The 20,196-nt window shown below is 47.0% G+C and overlaps 1 protein-coding gene across 14 annotated transcripts in view; it reads right to left on the reverse strand.

Annotated features, from left to right (window-relative positions):
- ARNTL (aryl hydrocarbon receptor nuclear translocator-like) overlaps positions 1-20,196 on the reverse strand; it is a 108,964-nt gene that overhangs the window by 13,914 nt on the left and 74,854 nt on the right. For 12 of the 14 annotated variants that reach the window (XM_010830592.1, XM_010830582.1, XM_010830587.1 and 9 more), the window contains 10 exons: positions 19,280-19,404; positions 18,420-18,566; positions 16,149-16,187; positions 15,616-15,657; positions 14,173-14,330; positions 12,349-12,428; positions 7,461-7,553; positions 6,259-6,376; positions 3,763-3,912; positions 1,099-1,345 (listed from right to left, as the gene is read on the reverse strand). In XM_010830592.1, coding sequence (XP_010828894.1) covers positions 1,099-1,345; positions 3,763-3,912; positions 6,259-6,376; positions 7,461-7,553; positions 12,349-12,428; positions 14,173-14,330; positions 15,616-15,657; positions 16,149-16,187; positions 18,420-18,559 — 1,067 coding nt within the window. In that variant the 5' untranslated portion in view covers positions 18,560-18,566; positions 19,280-19,404. The remainder of the gene's footprint in view (positions 1-1,098; positions 1,346-3,762; positions 3,913-6,258; positions 6,377-7,460; positions 7,554-12,348; positions 12,429-14,172; positions 14,331-15,615; positions 15,658-16,148; positions 16,188-18,419; positions 18,567-19,279; positions 19,405-20,196) is intronic. The other 2 variants (XM_010830596.1, XM_010830591.1) reach the window with 2 other exon arrangements.

Raw genomic sequence — 20,196 nt, forward strand, 5'->3', positions numbered from 1 at the left:
GGGAGGGGGCTGGTCTTCAGGCTGAGCCTCGGTTCATCAACCATAAAGCAGGAGACTGGACTAGATCAGTGTTGTCCAGCAGAACTTCTGTGGGGACAGAAATGTTCCATTCAGGTACCATTCGCCACTGTTGCTGCTGTTTAATCGCTAAGTTGTATCCAATCCTTTGTGACCCCACGGCCTGCAGCCTACCAGGCTCCTCTGTCCATGGGATTCCTCAGGCAAGAATACTGGGTGGGTCACTATTTCCCTCTCCAGGGGATTTTCCTGACCCACGGAGTGAACCTGCATCTCCTGCACTGGCAGGCAGATTCTTTATAGCTGAGCCACCAGGGAAGCCACATGTGACTACTGATACTTGAAATGTGGTTAGTGAGCTGGGGGAATTTAATTTCACATTTTATTTAACTTTAATTGATTAAATTAAATTGCCATATGGGATTACTATAGCCAATGACTACTGTATTGATAGCTCAAGACTAGATAATCTTTTCAAAGTCCCACATCCCAGAATTCACATTACAGTAATTAATGGAACACTCCATAGATTCAGAGAGCATGCTATGCCTATTATTTCTCTTTTAGCCACGGACATCAAGCCACCCCACTTCACTGTCTCTACCTGCCAAAGAATGACATGGAGAAAATTTCTGTATTTATGATGATAACCCACTGCTACTGCTAAGTCGCTTCAGTCATGTCCAACTCCGTGCGACCCCATAGATGGCAGCCCACCAGTCTCCCCTGTCCCTGGGATTCTCCAGGCAAGAACACTGGAGTGGGTTGCCATGTCCTTCTCCAATGCATGAAAGTGAAAAGTGAAAGTGAAGTCGCTCAGTTGTGTCTGACCCTCAGCAACTCCATGGACTGCAGCCTTCTGGGCTCCTCCGTCCATGGGATTTTCCAGGCAAGAGTACTGGAGTGGGGTGCCATTGCCTTCTCCGGATAACCCACTAGGTCTCATTTTTCAGCAGATCCACCCATCACTTCCTCCTCTCTATCCTTAAGAAAGGCAGCCAACGGCCCAGTCTGCTCTGCTTTACTCAAGGTTGAAACTCCGCTGCCAAGACTGTCCAAGGGTAACGTCCAGACTCTTACCTCTGGTCTACAAAAACAAACTTCCCATCTATCGCGTGCCGGGAGACATATTCCATTGACTTCACCCTGATTTCCCCGTTTGCCGGTTGTGGAACCATGTGAGAGTGCAGCCGTCCAATGGCGACAAGGCAGCTAAGATTACACCCCTCGTTGTCTGGTTCGTTGTCTTCATCCAGCCCCATCTTTGTGGGCGGCCAGCTTTTCAAATAGCCTGTGCTGTGGATTGTGCAGAAGCTTTTTCGATCTGCTGGAAAGCAAAGTGCGATGTCAGTGGGGCTTTGGGACTTGGAAGCACAGGCAGCCTATCATGCGCTGGGATGTAGGAAAGGACTGAAAACATAAAAATCAAAGCCTACTGTCCAGAAGTTGGCATCAAATGAAAGAGAAAGATAGAAAGATCAGGCATGATCCAGCGTCATGTGTGTTTCGTAGCAATGATGATACCAAATGGGCATCATGTACACCAAGGAAGGAGCAGCACGATCTCCCTGGCAAGGAAGGCTGCCCAGAAGAACTGTGTAGGAGGAGGGCTGGGAGGGATGAGCACTGGCTGAAGGATCAGAATGTATAAAGGCTGAGAAGGTACAAAGACCCAGAGGGGCATCCTGTACAGCAAACAGCAGAGCGCTCCATGCAGGTGAAGTGAAAAGGGAGGTGCTGGGCTAAGTGCTGGGAAGGCATGTTGGCAGCACACTGTCTCGGCCTTGGATCATTTGCTCACAAAGGTGTTAACCTTTCCCAGATTGGAAATGGAGAGTTTCCAAGGGCACTTATGGTGGGGAAGCAGCAAAATCACATCGCGATTTGGATGCTTTAGTGATGCGGGTCACTGGAAGACAGTAAAAGCCAGGAGGAGGATAATAATACAGCAAGAAATGCCGGGGACTCACGATGGCAGTGTTGTGGAGATGAGGAGGAGGCAGAAAGGACGTGGGGCAATTTCTGAGCTGAACTTTTGGGATCTGGTCTGAGTATCAAATATTTGGTATGAAAAAAGAAAACACAGATGAGTCCAACTTTTTCGGATTGAGTGGTTACAGGTACCATTTGTTGACTCAGGGGAGAGAATACAGAGTGTGTTTTAGAGGAGAGGGAGAAAAGATTTCAGTGTGAGACACGTTAAGTGTGAAGCATCCGTGCATTTCAACAGTACACATTTTGTGTGTGTGTGTAGGGGTGCCTTGTGTTGCAGCACGTGGGATCTTAGTTCCCCAACCAGGGCTCAAACCTGTGCCCCCGCTGCCGTGGAGGACCGCCAGCAAAGTCCCAGTAGACACATTCTTATGGAATGTTTACCAAGCATCGGGTCTGTGCTAGTTACTGGGCAAGAATGGAAAACAAGTCAGGCATGCCTCTGTGGAATTTACAGCCTTACGGGGGAGAGGTACTTTAAACAAATAATCACACAAATGACTAAGTAACTGCAATGGGAAGCAAGTGTTACAAAGAAAACCTGCAGGGTGTGACATGCAGACAGAAGGCAGTCTGAGGGACTGAGTGACAGACATCGAGGGCCACTCTGAAGGAGGGTCTGCAGAGAGCCAGGGAGGGGAGCCGGTGGCGAGGGAGGCACTTCCTTCAGAGGTGACACCATGTGTGCAGATACTGAGTGAAAAGGGGTTGGAGGCATCAAAGGGAGGTCTGCACGGCTCAAACCTATGGAGGAGTGTCAGGGGAGGGCACTGCAGGATCACATTAAAGATTTTAAACTCTTCTTCAAGAGCAATGGGAACCAATGAAGGGTTTGAAACAGGGGACTGATACAAAGATTTGCTTTTAGAAAGGTCACTCTGGCCATGTGAAGGGCTGGAGAGCGTGAGGAAGGTACTTCAACAGACTTATGAGACCCAGGGCAGCCTCGATCGAGTGACAGCAGTAACACACACACTTCTGCAGGGGTGATTCATAGCAGCAAGAACCCTAGGTCGGGGGGAGGGCAACGGGGAGAAGGTGTCTCCCAGGCTCTTAGCACACACAGCTAGATGCAAGGGGCTGCCATTAACATTCCAGAGGAAGCCTGGGTGGTTACTTCTATGCCTATCACCTATGAGATGCCCTTGAGATGTCCAAGCAGGTAGATTAAATAAGCAGTTAATTTACAAATCTGGAGTTCAAAAGAGCAGTGTGGGCTAGAAATATGAACCTGGAAATTACTGGCATATAAATGTCATTGACAGCTACGTGGGTGGGTGACACTACCTATGGACTGTGTTTGTATCTACTCCTCCTAAGAGAAGAGGGCTGGAAAGGAACCAACAGAAAGAACTCAGAGGAGAGTTCAGAGTGGAGGGGGCAGGAAGGCGAGAAGAAACACTTCACCGTGGAAGAGAAATGGCATGTCCGGTGCTCCTAGCCACCTGTAGGCACTGGTGAACCTAGGGTAAGTCTGGCGGGCGCTGGGGACGCAGGGAACTGTGACTGAGAATACTCTTTCCCAACCACACAAAAACAAACAGAATTGAAACAGAGGAGGCCTCTCCACGAATCTGTCAGGGCTTCCTACCTCCCCGCTGCTCCCCAAATGCCCTCACAGAAGCAGGGCCACAGAGGTCCTGGCTGCAAACCTGCAATCCGCCTGCTCTGAGCCCACACCCTACTGAGCGCCCCTCTGTGGAAAAGCCAGCCTCACCTGTGAAAGGATTTAATGAACTCTTAAGTGGTTACCTTTTTTCTTGGAGCAGGTAGAGGGGAAATCCTTGTCTTCCACTTTTACTGAAGGCCTGTTACACTTCATCCTACAGAAGAAAGAACGCCGTGCTCCAGAACATAATCGAGATGGCCCAGGGGTTATATCTGTTTTAACTGGAAGTCCAGCTGCAAATCAATACACAAAATGTGATAAACTGAGGGTCGTGTCGTCTGTCAGGCAGGGGAGCATGCCCTTGAAGAAAGCCTTTTCTTTCCTGCCTCTCTGTTCTCTAACAGGGGCCTCCTCACAGGCCTGCATTCTACGCTGTGAGCCTGCAGTGCTTCTAGACCATGCAGAATGCAGCTACTGACGAACGGACTAGGCACTCCGGGGAACAAAGAAATATACATGGGACCCTCTTCTCAACGGGAGCTGAGAGGGGGAAATGGAAGTTCACCGGAAGGACTGTGCTCATGCCACACGTGGTGTATGACTGAAAAGTGCCAAATAAAGGGCAGAAACAGCCGGTGTTTCCCAGAGGGGGCAGAAAGTGGGCTGGGACCTGGAGAGTGGGCAGGATCTGGACACTGGGATGGAACGGAGGCAGCAGGGTTGGCTCGTGTTCTCAAGCCTGGCTGGACACCAGAACCCCCAGACTCTGTATCGACCTGAAGATGCTTGAGCCCAATTCTAGATCTGTGCTGCCCAGTGCGGGAGCCACTAGCTATATGCAGCCGCTGGGATCTTCAAATTGGAGGTGTGCAGTACATGTGAACATACCCAAGATTTCAAAGACTTAGTGGAAAAAAAAAATCGGAAAGACTTCCTTTTGGATTTAGTGTTAAATAAAAGATAGTATAGTTTTGCATTTATTTTTACTTTTTAAAATGTAGCTATCAGGAAATTTAAAATTATTTATGTGGTTCATATTTGTGGTTTGAATTCTAGTTTTGGACCAACTGAATTACAATCTCTGGAGAAAAGCCTGACTGTTATCCTGATAGAAACATGGGCTACTTGTCAGCACAGAAGCCGGGGATCTGAGCCTGCCTCCCACCTCTCCACCCCGAAGTCCTGCACTGCATCCTCACGGGGATCTGAGCCTGCCCCCCCACCTCTCTGCCCCGCAGTCCTGCACTGCATCCTCACGGGGATCTGAGCCTGCCCCCCGCCCCTCCACCCCGCAGTCCTGCACTGCATCCTCACGGATGAGAAGGTCTGTACCGTCCAGCCCTCCCCGTCCCCTGAATGTTTTTCTCCAGCAGCACCAGCAAACCCCAGCACCACCCTTCTGCCCCCATCCACCAATCATTTCTTCTGCTACTTTCCTCCCTTCATCACCTGCAAATATTAATTCATCTTTTCAAACCCACCTGGAGCTGTCACCTACTCCATGATGCGTGTGCCCACACCCACATGAGGATGAATCATCGCTCTCTGTGGCTGGTACTATGTCTATGGCTGCACTTATTATACACGGTGCTGTCTCCTCGTCACCCTGACTACATGGGTAACAGCCTTAGAGGCAAGGACCAAACAGCATTCACCTCTTCCTCCTGAGGTCACTAAGACAACTGCAGGACCAGACTATAAAGGGCAACGGGTGGCACTGTACTTATAGGAAGATGAGGGGTGCCTTGGTGAAAGGATGGCTTAAAGGAGATTCCACTGGCGGTTATTTCCTTCCAGAGACTATAATGGAGAGCCTGGGAGCAGGAAGCTAGTTAGGCTATGACGGCACTGGGCCAAGGTAAATACGTTGTGCTTACTATGTGCTGGAAACAACGTGCTGTATGTTTTTAGATTAAATCCTCACAGCAACCTGATGAAGTCGGTGATACCGTGCAGGTAAGGAAGCTGAGGCACAGACAGGTTAAGTAACTTGCTCAGGGTCACGCAGCTAGTAAATGGTGGAGACACGATTCGAGCCCTGCCTCTGACTGTGGAGTCCACGCTCTTAACTGCTGGAGTGCAGAGCTCCCCGTGGGACTGAAGGGGGAGAGAGCTCCTGGCAGTCAGGGGGGCAGGTGCAGGAGCAGGAAGCCGGGGAAGACGTGAGTGGTGCTCCACTGCTGCCACGAGGAAGCAGGGAGGCAGGTGGGGGGAGGGACCTCAAAAGAAACCACTCTGGTCAGAGAGATGTCATATTTATACTTTTTCATCTTACGAGGCTGCATGAGTACAACTCAGACACACAGAAGTGATTTTTTCGGGGGAACAAATCAAACTGATGTGAACCCTTTTAACTCAGGAACATACAACTGGGGATTCTAGATCCTGAAAAAAAAAATTGACTAAAAATCAGAAAGAATCAAATTAAAATGGTTGTTTTTCCCCTCACGAATTTGGACATTGAAGTTTTTTCTTCTTTATGTAAACCAGAAGAGAAACAAACATGAAGTAATATAATAATTCCATTTAGCCAAAGAGCACTTGTGACCCAGATAAAGGGCAGAGAGGTAGGAACCCAGCTGCTGAGGCCGGCAGAGCACACACCATGCAGCCCAGCGCTCGGTAGCTCCCGAACTCACTTTTTGCATCTATGAGCCGCTCCCGGGGTGCCGTGTCGGAGGAGGAGAGCTGCTCCTTGACTTTGGCGATATCTTTAGGATGCAGGTAGTCAAATAAACTCTGACCAATCAGGTCATTCTGTGGGAATGCATCACCAAGAAGGACAAGTCAACAGCATGCGGAATATAAATTAACCAACAAGGGCTTTGCCTTTACTCTGCACGTTAAGCGTGAGAATCTCAAGTATTTCACATGTTAACATGGACACACGTCCAGGCACTTGGCCTAGATAAGGACACCATGAATGAGGCACTGAGAAGGCAAGAAGGGACAAGGGCTCAACCACATAAACAGCTCCCGCTCCTCTAAGGCCAAAGTCTTTCAAGGCATGTATCCCTTTACCATTTACTTCCCATGCCCACAGATTCCCTTCTAAGACCTCAGCGCGAGGAATCAGGGCGTGGGCTCTGACTCTAGCTCCATTAGACCTCTGTTCTTAAACAAGTTGTGTCATACTACATGCCTCACTAGCCTAATTGTTAGCAGAGTTATAAATAACTTCCTCCACAGCTTTGCTCTAAGACTGAAAAGAGCAAAACACTGTGGAAACATGAAATTTACATTAATTTATATAAATGTTATTTTGATACTGCAATTCTTCTGCTTTACCAAATTTCCATGCAAATACCAGTATAAGCGTGAGTGAATGAATGAAAAAAATGAGTAAAAACTCTAGGGACAAAACAGGTGATAAGCTCTTTTCTAGAAGCTTTTATATAAATAGTTATATGATTCTACAAACAGTCATAGAATGTGTGGACTGTTACAATCATTTTACAGAGGATGCTGAGGTTCAATAGAGCTAATAAGTGATACATCACTGTAGATACAGTATGGGTGGATTCCCATTTTTCTTATTCCCTGGCATTGTACTGTCTGCCTGTCTTCCCTGTCAAATATCCCCTTGCCCCCCTACCCCTACACTTGCGGAAGTGAGAAAGTTACAAGGCTGATAAGGTCAAACTTCCCAATGGAAGCATATTAAAGGAAGTTTTCTAAGTTTATATTCATTTCTGTGTTAAGAATTTTCTGGAAGAAGGATGGTGTTGGGGAACAATAGAAGTATTTCACATATCACTTGTCAATTAATTATTCTGAGAAGTGGGGTAACCTTTTTGGCCGCTGTAAGGCTGCCCACCACCAGTGGGAACAGGGGCAGTACCTGGCTGTAGTTGAGGATCTTGAAGACAGACTCTGACACAAAGAGGATCTTCCCTCGGTCACATCCTACGACAAACAAAAATCCATCTGCTGCCTAATCAGGAGAAATGGATAATCAATTTATCACACTTCAGGAAACATGATTTATAATCACTCTGATAGCAAATAAGGATTTATTTTCTAAGCGTCCAAAGCACGGGACTGCAGTCACTGACAATTTCGCAGGTGTCCTGAGAACAGGATGCTTAGAACAAATACCTGAGAATGATAAGATTCTCTTCAAGGCAGACATATACACATGTATCACTAGTGATTACCGGGGAAAGTCCAATTACAGAGAGTTTTGTTTCGAAGGAGAACTCAGTTTAAGATTTTTCCTTTGACTGCATGAAGGTCCAGAGAAATCCATTTCATTGCTCTAAGTATAACAACACTATAATATCATAGAATCTGAGACTGGAAGGAAACTTTAGGGTCAAAATTCCCTCTCAAATATTGAAGCCAGCATCTGTGCAAGACTTGAACACCTCCATTTCCAGGAAGCTCTCTGGAACAGTGGGTGCAGCATCTGAAGTGTGGTCTGCTTTTGTTTTTTTATGCTGATGGTACGAAGTGGGGCTGGATCACTGGTATGATTTTTACCCCCTCCCCAAAGCGATTCTAATGTTCACAGGTTAAGAACAACTATTCTCAAGTTTTATTCCCTGATGCAGAGATGAGCTGTTTGTATCCTAAATGAGACAAGAAAAGCCAAGCAAAAATTTCTCCTGACATTCTTTCACCTCTTCTTCACTTTAAATACAGGCAAAAATCCAAAGTGTCGACAAAGATAGGTGTGGAGACAGGACAGTATTTGTTGGACAGACTAAGGCAGATATATACTGAAGCTATGGAACATGAGAGCTTAGGATGTTTTGTGCAAATGTGACTGAATCCCACCCAGGACTCTCCAGATGAGCAACCCCTAAGAACCCCTGCTGGGGCCTTTCAGGCACCGGAGGGTGCTCCCTGCTCGCCCATGCACTTGCTCCATACTCAGGTTGCTGTTGTTCAGTCGCTCAGTCATGTCCGACTCTTTGCGACCCCCACGAACAGCAGCATGCCAGGCTTCCCTGTCCTTCACTATCTCCCGGAGTTTGCACAAACTCATGTTCATTGAGTATACTCAGCTACCACAGACTAAATCACATGCATCATTATCTTTGTTATTCGCTGGTCCTTGGTCTGTTCTTTGGAATAGACTACTAAAGAACCTAGGGCTTTCCCAATGGCTCAGATCTGCCTGCTCATGCAGGAGACTCAGAGAGACATGGGTTCGATCCCTGGGTTGGGAAGATCCCCTGGAGAAGGAAATGACAACCCACTCCAGTATTCATGCCTGGGAAATCCCATGGACAGAGGAGCCTGGCGGGCTACAGTCCATGGGGTTGCAAAGGTCGGATGCGACTGAGCACACATACACACGCTAATAAAGAACCTACTCCCTTTTCCACAGAAGGGCCTTTGGGATGCAGTTAAACTCAAAGGACTAAGAAAATGAATTCATGCGCCAGAAGGTAACAGAATGGTATGTGCGCTTGTGCTGGGATAAAAGACATGAGTGAGAGGGGAACAGACTCACTACTGCTGTGAGAGGGCCTGGCAGGCCACCTGCCAGAAGGAAGCTGGGGCTGATCCCTTCCTAAGTTAGGCCTCTGTGCTGGCCTGGGGGCAAAGGATGACAGTGAGGGGGAAGCCACTTCCCAAGCACCATCTGCTAGAAGCCTCATTCTGTCAAGAAAAAGAAGGTATTAATAACTTCCTCATTTGCCTTGCAGACAACCTTATATCTCAACTAGAGAAGAGAGTATTTTGAGGCTTTTCATTAATGAAGTGATGTGGCTCAAAAGGTTCTTGGGAAGAAGGTGCCTGGGACATTCTGGAAGAGATGCTGAGCAGACTCAGGCCCAAGCTGATGGCAAGCGGAGTGGATTTCAACACATTCAGGGGAGAGAGAGAAGGTTCCAGAGGCCGGTGAATATGGTCAATGTAGGGGAGGCACAAAACATTCCGACTCTGCTTCGCTCGGGAAGATGAGCACCAGCAGGTGAAGGAGCCAGGCTGAGGGCCAGCCAGAGAGCAGAGGAATGAGAACACGAGCCCCACGGGGCCGGGAAAACGAAGGCAGGCTCGCCCTCAGGGAAAACGGCGTTGAGTTAACAAGTGACACGGCGCCCGACGGGCTGCCTCACTTTCAAAGCTTGGCAGGGACAGGTTCTAGACGCTATAAACCGGTCAGGCTCACTGTCCTTGACATTCCAGTCATTAAAGGTATTTTTGAAAACACTTGGTAAGGAAAGCAATTAGTCAGATTTGCACTGGTAAGGGAGACTGAAAGTCCAGTTCCTGCTGCCAAACTGTTCAGACATCATCTGAGTGGACCCTGCTGTCTGCGGAAGCAAATTCCCAGGGACTCAGCATCCAGAAGTGGCGAGGAATTAGACAGTGCTTCCCAGCCACTGAGATGGGGCAGAGAAATGAGAAAAGTTCCATGAGAGAAGACAGATCACCACTGACGTTGTGTGAGAGAGAGAAGCAGAAAAGGCAGGCCCAAGATGAAGTCCTTCACTTGAACAGCATTAAAACCCTTATCCCAGACCCTGATAAGTATGAGCATCTAACAGAGAATCATTCAGAAAAGCAGCAACAATTACTAAACACTTGTTGTTGTAAAAGGAACTTGTTTTATATGTGTACATACATACATGTATTTCTTTAAAAAACACCAAATTACCAGTATGGTGATCAGGACCAGTTACATAATTAGTAGGGTCCAGGACAGAACGAAAATGCAGGAACCCTTGTTTTCAAAATACAGTCTTCAGGGTGGTGACAGCAGAGCATTAAACCAAGTACCGGGTCCTATGTAGCTGCAAGGGTTGCACGCCTGTGAAGCCAGCCCTGATGGTTTCTCTGGAGATGCTGCAGATACAGTTCATATCTTAATCCTAGTATGTTCTCCCTGAGAACAAGGACATTTTTATGAAAAGGATGGAAAGGTGAGGGCAGCACTGAGTCCTCCAAGTCTGCCTTGACAGGTAACCAAATGACCATCACTGACTTGCTGAGAAGACTCGCCCCCACCCTTAGGTGTTAATCAGTGATTGGATGTTTGTAGGACAGTGCCATGCAAAACCCATTAAGTACTAAAATGTCTGTTGAATTAGTGAACAAATGAAAATGGAAGACAGAGGCTATGCCTATCCAGTCTACAAGTCACACAAAGCTTTGAAGGATCGCTAGTGATAAGCTGAAATGTGGGACTATCCAATAAACAGATTGACAGAAGTTCAAAAAGACCAACTGTACCTACACAAGATGTAAAAACCCTTGCCTAACAATAATTCATGTACAAGAGAGCCAGGGAGGGTGCTGTGACAGCTGTCCCAGATGTGGCACTAATGAGATGGCTTCTCCTGCAAGGAGGCACCAGCCCCACTCGACCCCAGGCCAACCAGACCACAGCTGCAGTCCCACACCAGGTCATGACTTTCAATCAGCCACCACTGGAAGGAAATCCAGCAGACGGATGTGGCTCTGGAAAGAACGTGTGCCATCTGCTGTTCCCCACCCTTCTTGTGCCTGCTTCTCCTCTGGAGGCTGGAAGATCTAGATACCTGTGCTGCAACCTGCTTTGCACCTCTAGGGGACCAGGTGACATTTTCAAGATAAGCTGAAGTCTACTCCTGTGCTTCCAGGAAGGCATGCCTTTTCCTGATACAAAGGACAGCTGGCCTGGAGTCTCCCCTGCCCTCTTTCTGGCTGGTAAGCTACTGAAACCTGGCATAGCCATCCCCCTCCAAGGTGAAAATCTGGCTCAGCAGGGTGGTACAAGAAGACAGAGAGGGCCTGGCTCCTGCTGACCTCCCTGAACCTCCACAGCAGCCCCTCACTGCCTAATCAGGACTGGCTATGCTTGAGAAACAAAGCCCTGTTGACTCATAACGTCTTGTTCCTTGCATTTAATAGAGCATATCACAAGGGGGTGGGCAGACACTACTGCAATGAGCAGGCAGGCCAGGCTAACAGGGGGCTTGAAGCCAGGATGAGCTGAAAATGGGTAGTGAAGATGGAGAAAACCAGAGGGACCACCCTCTATGCTGGGGCCTTGCAAACTTTTTGCTCAGAGACGCGAGGGCAGCCCTGGCTGGGGGGAGATGGGGCAGGTATTCCTCCCTTAAGTTAGGTTTCTCTGGTTTTCTTTCTACTATTTGCAAGAGGACATGTCTCTGAATTTAGTGTCTCTCTCTTCAGTTTCCAAGCGAAATCTTGCTCGGCCCAGAGCAGACCTGATTCTGCATAGAAGCTAGGTTCCTGCGGTGCCAGCCCAGCGGCCTTCCTGCAGAGATCAGCCGGAGAAGCGAGTGCTACGGTCAGGCAGGCGGAAGCACCTGCCTCCTCCACTTATCTTCCTACCCAGGGCTGAGACGTCTTCGGAAGCTTTGTTGTTTTGATGGAATTTTAGTAGAAAGGTGTAGGTGGCTGTTTCTGTGTTAGTGGTCAAATGAGGATGAGAGAAATTCTCAATGGTTATTAGTTTCAGTCCCTTTCTAAAACCTTCACATGCAGGAAGGGGATTCTTGATTACCTCCTATTTTTAATAAAATCCTGCTCTTCTGATTTAAAGTCCCTAGACCTTCCAGTTTTCTTTGAGTGAGGGTAGAAGAGGAGGGTCCCAGGGAAGAGAGGTGAGGCCTCTTCAAACAGTAAGAACAAGGTGGAGACCCTGACAGAGGAAGTGAGCCTAAACAAGTTCAGTGTTGAGACATCAAATTCCCACCACTGGCACTTAACTCTGAGATCTGTGAAAATAAATGTTGTGTAAAAACAATCCCGTAATTGCAACATACCCTGAGAATAAGGTGTTTCAATTCATCATCTGACAGAAAAGTCGGCTTGTAGTTTGCCTCTGTATACGGATTGGTGGCACCTTCCGGGGGAGAAAAAGAGAAAGAGTTGAACACTTTATTTTAGTCAGATAATGTCTTGTTCCACTCGACTGCCTCAAACCTTCCAGATGCAGCCTCGTCCCTACCCACCGGGAGCTACATTTTATCTTCTCTCTCCTTGGCAGAGATAAGGTGAGCTCTGGCTTTGGACAGAAGCCAAAGAGAATGTCATCGAAAAGTGAACACTGTTGACCACAGGAGACTTAGCAAGCTTGTTTTTGTCACCACAGGGAAAATTCAGGAGCTAACAGAAGTTTAGAAACTGCTTCTAATAGAGAGGAAGCTCTAGAAGCAAACTGGTCGAGACTCCTGGGATGCTCTCTCCCTGCAACATCTATATTAAATGGGTTGTCTAGCGGGTGCTCAAATCACCACTCTAAATGTTCTTGGGAAGTCATCCAGCCTGCCAGGCCCTGAGTAAATACGCTGTGAAAGGCATTTGCTGTGAGTTCCTCTTCATCAGGGTTGAGTTAAATGAGCTTGGCAACCCAGAGAAATGCATTACTTCAGTAAATGCAACTCGAGCTCTCAGGACTGAAAGGGCATAAGACATGTTTAAAAGTCAATCTGGCATCTTTCGGGAGAATAACTTAGAGAAGAATGCCAGCAGTAAACGACTTGGAATCTGCAAAATGGTTAGTAGCACAGTGAAGAAATAAACTAAAACAGCTTATGACAATTCCAAAGACCACCAGGAAGGAGGGAAACAGAACCTGTTTGTGACTTTCAAATCAACTAACAAGGTGCATATCACTGATCCACACCCCTGTTTTTTAGGATCACTTGAGTTGTGCCACTCTTTTCTTCCAGTGTAACAGAAATTAGTTGTAATGATTTAATCTCTATCTTCGCTAACATGAATTTTAAAATGCCATTCTCCAAGCCCAGGATACAACATTTATATTTTTGAATCAAGGTCAAAAGACAAAACCAGCTACTTCTTATTTCTGCTGGCTTTGTAGAAATATAAAAGACGTAATTCTTTTTACCACGCAGGTCAGAGATCTGAGTGAGCGCCTACTTTCCGATTTCCTCAAATAGTCCAAGTCTAGCTGTGGAAAATTCCAGGGACGGCCTTCCCTAAAATGCCTGCCACAGTTCAGATTTCTCCTGTGGTTTGGATAAGTCACTTCCACGTTTCTGCCTCTGTTTTCTCACCCTCCCCACACTCGGAAAAGAAGGAAAACACTGCCTCCCTTATAAAGAGTTGATCTGGTTTGGGAAAATTCCAGGAAGATGAAAATATCATCAGTGTTCACTCAACAATAAAATGTAGCAAGTGCCGTCAACCAGTGACTCACTCTTCAAAAGAAACCAGGATGAATTTTTCCTCTTAAAAACTGGAACAGAGTTTCCTGTGTCATAAAGGGCAGCTACATTTCTGATGTTTATCATTGTATGGGCAAGGTCCAGGCACCACATACATGCAAGATGGGATGTGTGCCTCTCATATGTATGTAGCCTGGGTTCATACACACACATGTGCATGGCACACTGCCTCTACCCTCTGGGGATGCAGGACAGCAAAACTGCATCTTGATACCCACAGAAGCTTGCTAATGCCGATTTCATTTGGCATAATGTCTGCTGCTGAAAATGACTGGTATACTCCTCAAGGCTACACATTTGCAAGTAATAAACATTGGCCTTAGGGAGTCAGGAATACTCTAAGGGTGGTAACATTTGTGAGCAAGGGCAAAATAGACAATAAAGCCGGGATCTCACCTCGTAACGTTTTCATGTGCTGAACAGCCATCCTCAGCACAGTAAGTTTATCTAATTTCCTAGACATCGCGTTGCACGTTGGTACCAAAGAAGCCAGTTCATCAATAAAACTGTTCATTTTATCCCGACGCCTCTTTTCAATCTGACTGTGAGCTTCCCTGAACAACAATATGAAAAATGATTTCTGTAAAATGTAACAGAGCATCAAAGAAACAATGATGAAAATAACTGTTTTCAATATTCATCTGACAAGGCAAATTTAGAATCTGAAGAATGTTTCAAACTGGGCTTTTCTACTAAAGTCACCCAAAAAAGTGGGGCTCACTGCCAAGTCGGTATTAGTATTTTTTTTTAATGCTTACCTTATCCTTAGAATTGAGAAATGTTACAAAAATTGTCTTTTCACAGTCAACTGTGCTTTTAATTTCTCCTCATTTCTATTCTTCTCAGCCCCAATAAAGTTGGATTTTAAGATGGGGGAGAAAGAAAGAAGGGAGGTGGAGGACTTGAAGGGCAAAGCACCCAGGAACAGACATCAGTGAGGGCCCCAGGCTGAGCTGTCTCTGAGGTCTGAGGGCAGTCTGCCATGTGGTCTGTGGGAGACAGACTGACTGAGACACCAGGTAACTAATGCTGCTGTCCTTGGATCAGCCGTGACCCCACCCAGATGCAGCAGATGCTACATCTGTCCCTAAGAGTTGCTGCCCGCCGAGGAGCATGACACGTCCCACGGCACACTCTTTTCCTGACTGGTGTGCACCTGCTGTTTGTGACTGTCCCCCAAGGAGGCGTGTCAACAGTGCCACTGCCATAGCAACAGAACCGTGTGATCTCTCGCCAAAGCTGGTCCATCAGGGAAAAGCCAGCAGTTTCAGGTCCTTTGAATTCTACAGCCCTAGTTCTGTGGCAGGACACAGCGTCAGATGGCCCTGGGGTTAATGGCAGGAGAGTGGAGGACCCCCATGGAGGGGAGTCAGCAAGTGTGGCTGGAGGCAGGAAGGAGGGAGTCTACTTGAGGGAGCAGGGCCTCCCCAGGCCTGGCCTTCAGCCACACCTTGCAGAGCAATAAGGGCCCTTTCTGAGGCCAGGCAAAGCCGGGGAACTGACTCCCTGAGCCAGGTCTCCCCAGAGGGCCCTGAGGCAGGAAGGAGGAACCTGCTGAAGACAGGGAAAACCTTTAGCCTTGATTTATCTTTGGCTCTCTCCAGAGTTCCCTTCAGATTAAACATGCTTAGACAGCAAAGAGTGAAGGCAGCTCAGCCTGGAGGCAGTGAGGGACAGAGGCCACATCAAGCCAGGGCTCCCCTCCCTCTCACTCCCTAAGGACACGACAGTATCAAAGACTGTTTGACAGACCGGGAACAGATATTCAGAGCCTCCTTGACTGCACACTAAGCAACCAAACCAGGATGGCTTATATACAGAGAGAAGGTCCAAGCTCACCTTGCATTTTTTATTCTTCCTTGGTGCTCTGTGTATTCTAACCTGGAAAACAAATAAAAAGAAACATAATCCCCTGGAGATTAACAGTAGAGTTACACATCCATTTTCTTCCCTGCCTGATCCCGTCCTCTCTACGTGACACACGAGGGCTCTGCTTGTTAGCTACACAGGGTGGGGTGTGTTGTGTGTGAGCTGCTCAGTTGTGTCTGACTTTTTGCGACCCCATGAACTGGAGCCCACCATGTTTCTCTGTCCACGAAATTCTCCAGGCAAGAATACTGGAGTGGATTGCCATTCCCTTCTCCAGAGGATCTTTCTGACCCAGGGATCAAACCCTGGTCTCCTGCATCACAGGCAGATTCTCTACGGTTTGGGTTACAGGGTGGGGCATAGAGGGGAGACAGTTCTGAGCCCACAAGCTCACAGCCTCCTTGCTTATCCCTAATCAAGGAGATAGGTGGAACCTGCACGTTTAATTACGCAAGGAAAATGGCTCTAAGGATGCTGAAGTTCAAATGACTAATTCACGGTACCTTCCGTGAGGGTCATCTTTGTCTGTGTCCATGCTTTCTCTGAGAAAACAAAAGAGAATATAACTGTTAAGACATACAAAATCGCTTCTCACCACAATACAGAAGGCCATCATTTATCCAGAAACCAAGCAATTAGAAAGCTCAAAGAGCCACAGCATTGACTCCTGATGTATAAAAGTAAAACCAACTTGAACCTAATATAAAACCAGACTCACTTTCCAGTTTATCAAATGTTATATATACCACTTCAATAAAGTTTGTGTGTTCATGCATTTTACTATATTGATTGCTTGAGAAAATTGGGAATACACAGCATTCATGGAAACTCTGAGTTAACCAGAGTATCCAAGTAACCATAATATCTCATTCCCCCAAGCCCCCCAACCCCCATCACTCTGGATAAATGGAGTTTATTCATTTGTAAAATGTATCAAGCATCAAACATATGTGGGCATATATACTGAATATCTGTCTGGTGGTGGGTAAGGTGGGGAGGGAGCATCAAAGTGCGCACGAAGGAGCACTGAGCAGAACCCAAGCCAGCTCCCACCACTGCTGCCAGCGCTCTACTTCTCAGCTTGGGGGAAACCCTGAGCCCCGGGGAGCTGGGACAGATGGAGGCATGGGTTGGAGACCACAGAGTCCTGGGGTCACAGAAGGATCTGCCTTCCCTTCATGGACTCTGGAATCCAGTTTTCACAGCACATTATGGGTTCAGTAGAAAACAGACTGAAATCCTCTGAGGAAGGAGTTCTAAATCCTCCAGGTGAGCTCATACCTTCCTCCAATCCCTAAATCACTCAGGAGGACAGACTACCCTCTGAGCCTCTCTCCCTTCTCCAATCATGGCCCTACAAACATCATCACCATTAAGAGAAAAAGCAACTTTCTCAGGAGCACTGAGGTATGCTGCAGGCACTCAGAACAGTGGTTCCCAACCAGGAGCCCGCCATCTCCTCATAGGCGGAGACTTTCTCTACCTGATCTGAAGTTCAGAAGAAATTCTACAGGCCACAGGGGAAAATGAAAAGTCCTTCTCCCCCTCTGTCTAGACTCACGTCTGCTCACTGAGGCAGGTGATCATCGCAGGTGAAAAGAAGCTCTGCCCTAAGGTAGGAGTTTGGTATATTAAGCTGTTAAGGGATGACAGGTGCTTAATTCATAGGGTGTCCATGAATTACAGAAGACTTGCAGACTGGGGTCCATGTGGGAAACCTGGAAGTCCAGAGTGGTGACAAGGGTGGAAACCACAGATCTAGACAGCGGAGGTCCCAGAACATGACAAGGGCTCCATCAGACAAAAGCTCCACAGAAAACGTCTGGTTTCCCTGTTGTGGAGTTAGTGCCATGGAAAAACACCCTCTTGGTCCTCACATCCATTCTCCATCCCCTGGGTGGCCGCTCTCTTAATCATCTGGGATCACTTACATATTATTCATAGCATCTCCTAGTGGGCATCTGACCTCCAGCCACTATGCTCCCCAAATCTGACCTGTGAACTTCAGCAGAAAGGACTTCTGCTGTAAGGGGGCACACCTCTCCTTGGAGATTTTCTCTCATTAAGCAGAAGAAAACTCTTCAATGGACATTTGGGCAAGATTCCATGCAGTTGCCTCTACAAAACAAAATGTGCCTTTTGAATGTTCTATGCTGACATATTCCCTAGATGTCTGTATAGATACAAAAGAGTTGACTGTAAGTGTGAAAATGTACTTACTCCAAAGAAAAGCCAACAAGTCTTTAAAAAAAAAAAAAAAAAATTTAATGTAAGAGGAACACTAATTCAAATACTGTGTTAAGGACAATGTCACTGCTCCTATACCATTTCCAGAGATGACCTCTACTTTCTCATTCTACAAACATTAAGTAAGCCATTGATGTCTTCCTCTAGACAGGTCCTTAGGCAAAGCTCTCTTTGGAACCACTGAGGTTATATCCATGGACTTAGCCATGTTGCTCAAAGGAGCAAAGGAAAATGAAGAAAGTGGTAAGAGGTGGAACTTGGCTTTAAGGCTATTCATTTTCCCTCGAAAATCTGGGAACCTGAGCGGGGTGCACAAAAGGAGAGTAAATGGCTCAGCTGCACTGGAGGCTCCCTCCTGCTTGCAATCCAAGGGAAGATAAAGGGAAAAGTCAAGTCAGATCTTTCATCCCCATCCCTTTTCATAGACAAGATCCCTTCTTCCAGAAGGAACAGTAGGGCCCCTGGACGTTCATGCCCGTAAGCTGACACCAAGTTTAGCCAGAGGAAGACAAGCCCAAAGGCCTTACTGGTAGTCTGTGGAGCTGCCCTTGCGTTTCCGGTTGCAATCCACGCCACCGGTGCCCAGAGGGCTGGAGAGGAGGTCGGTGGCACCTGGGGACATGAAGTCACTGATTGTTGAAGAAATGTCCATTCTCTGGTCGGCCATTGGAGGTCTGAAATAGGTACAAGGGGACAGAGGTGCAATTATTTCCACAAGCTTTTCTAAGGTGGTGGAGGACTAGGGTGGCACTGTGTAGGAACAGGGACTTCATGACAGTGCCGACATCTCCCCCAGCCAGCTGGGACGAGGACAGGCACTGCCAGAAGGAGCATCATATTCACTCTAGGAGTTATTATAGGTAATTTAGGCTCATCTGCTTGTTTTTTCTGACAAAGATACAAAGCTCAGAGAGACTAGGTGGCTTCTCTTAGGTCCCTGCGCCAGGGCATGAAGAACTAAACCAGAACCCAAGGCTCTAGTAGGTACAGCCCCATGTTCCAGCCATGGAGGTAACCTAGTGTCCCAGATGTTCTCACAATCCTAACTTAATTTTCTTTCAATCAAATCTAATCGATGAAATAAATATGATCTGCTTGTTATCTCTGTATTTTTACTATAGCTTTTATCAAAGTTGTAGGAAAGCATAAAATATCCTTTCTCAGCCTGTAAGTTCCACTTGGGAGTCAAAAAAGCAGTCCCTCCCCGTCACTGGCCCAGGCAAAGTCTGTCTAGTCTTCTCTGCCTGTCCTTCTGCACTTGTGATTCCATTGCAAGGAAAACCTTGCACAATGAAGTGAAAGCACTGCAAACCTTTGCAAAGTATTTTGAGAATTCATATCTTAAAAGTGCAAAGCAAGTCAGCTCAAAAGAGAGACTGGCAAGTACCTTGCAAGAGACTCCAACTCCAAACCCAGGTGAAGGGGGCTGTGCACTGCCAACTGTTGGGGTCTGAGCTCCAGGCAACGTGACAGGGGCTGTCACTCCCTCTCTCTGGGCCTGAGTTTCCTCATCTGCAAAGTGAAAGGTGAGGGTGAGCTTTTGTTTCCACTGTATCCACAGATTAGTCACCGGAGCCCTCCTGGTCACTCTCACTGTCGTTGCTAGAGTGAACACTGACTGTGCACATAGCTCTGTGCATTTGAGCTATTATCTCTTAGTATAAACTTCTAGGAGGACTGACAGGTCTAAAGGGGACACACATTGTATGTTTTGCTAAATACAGAAACACTGTGCTCCAGAAGAGCACAGTAACTTTCATCCCCAACGAAAGCTCTTGTCAATCTGAAGGAAAATACAAAACCTCACTATTTTTACTTGTATCTTAAAATGATTATGAATGGTGTTTCTGTTTATAGGCATGTCTTTCTTTCTTTGATGTGGACGATTTATTTTTTTTAAGTCTTTGTTGAATTTGTTACAATACTGCTTCTGCTGTTTATGTTCTGGTATTTTGGCCATGAGGCATGTATGATCTTAGCCCCCCAGCCAGGGATTGAACCTGCATCGGAAAGCAATGACTTAACCACTGGACCACCAGGGAAGTCCCTATAGGTATTTCTTGATTACTCCTGGTGCCCACTTGTGTCCTGTTTTCTTACCATACTACCTTTAGCATCGATGGGCCTCCTAACTCATGCTCACCTGGGCACCTGAGTCTGGGGAGAAAAGCACATAGCAATCCCTGACTCCCCTGCTCTGCGATCACATTTGCGCTTTCCTCCTCCAACCTCCAACACCTTGATTTTCACCCTTAGCCGATAAGTCAGCTTTCTACGTCACTGAGAAAAGCAGCCAGTGACCAC

This window comes from Bison bison, unplaced genomic scaffold (genome assembly GCF_000754665.1).
Source record: "Bison bison bison isolate TAMUID 2011002044 unplaced genomic scaffold, Bison_UMD1.0 scf7180017864518, whole genome shotgun sequence".
Classification (NCBI taxonomy): domain Eukaryota; kingdom Metazoa; phylum Chordata; class Mammalia; order Artiodactyla; family Bovidae; genus Bison; species Bison bison.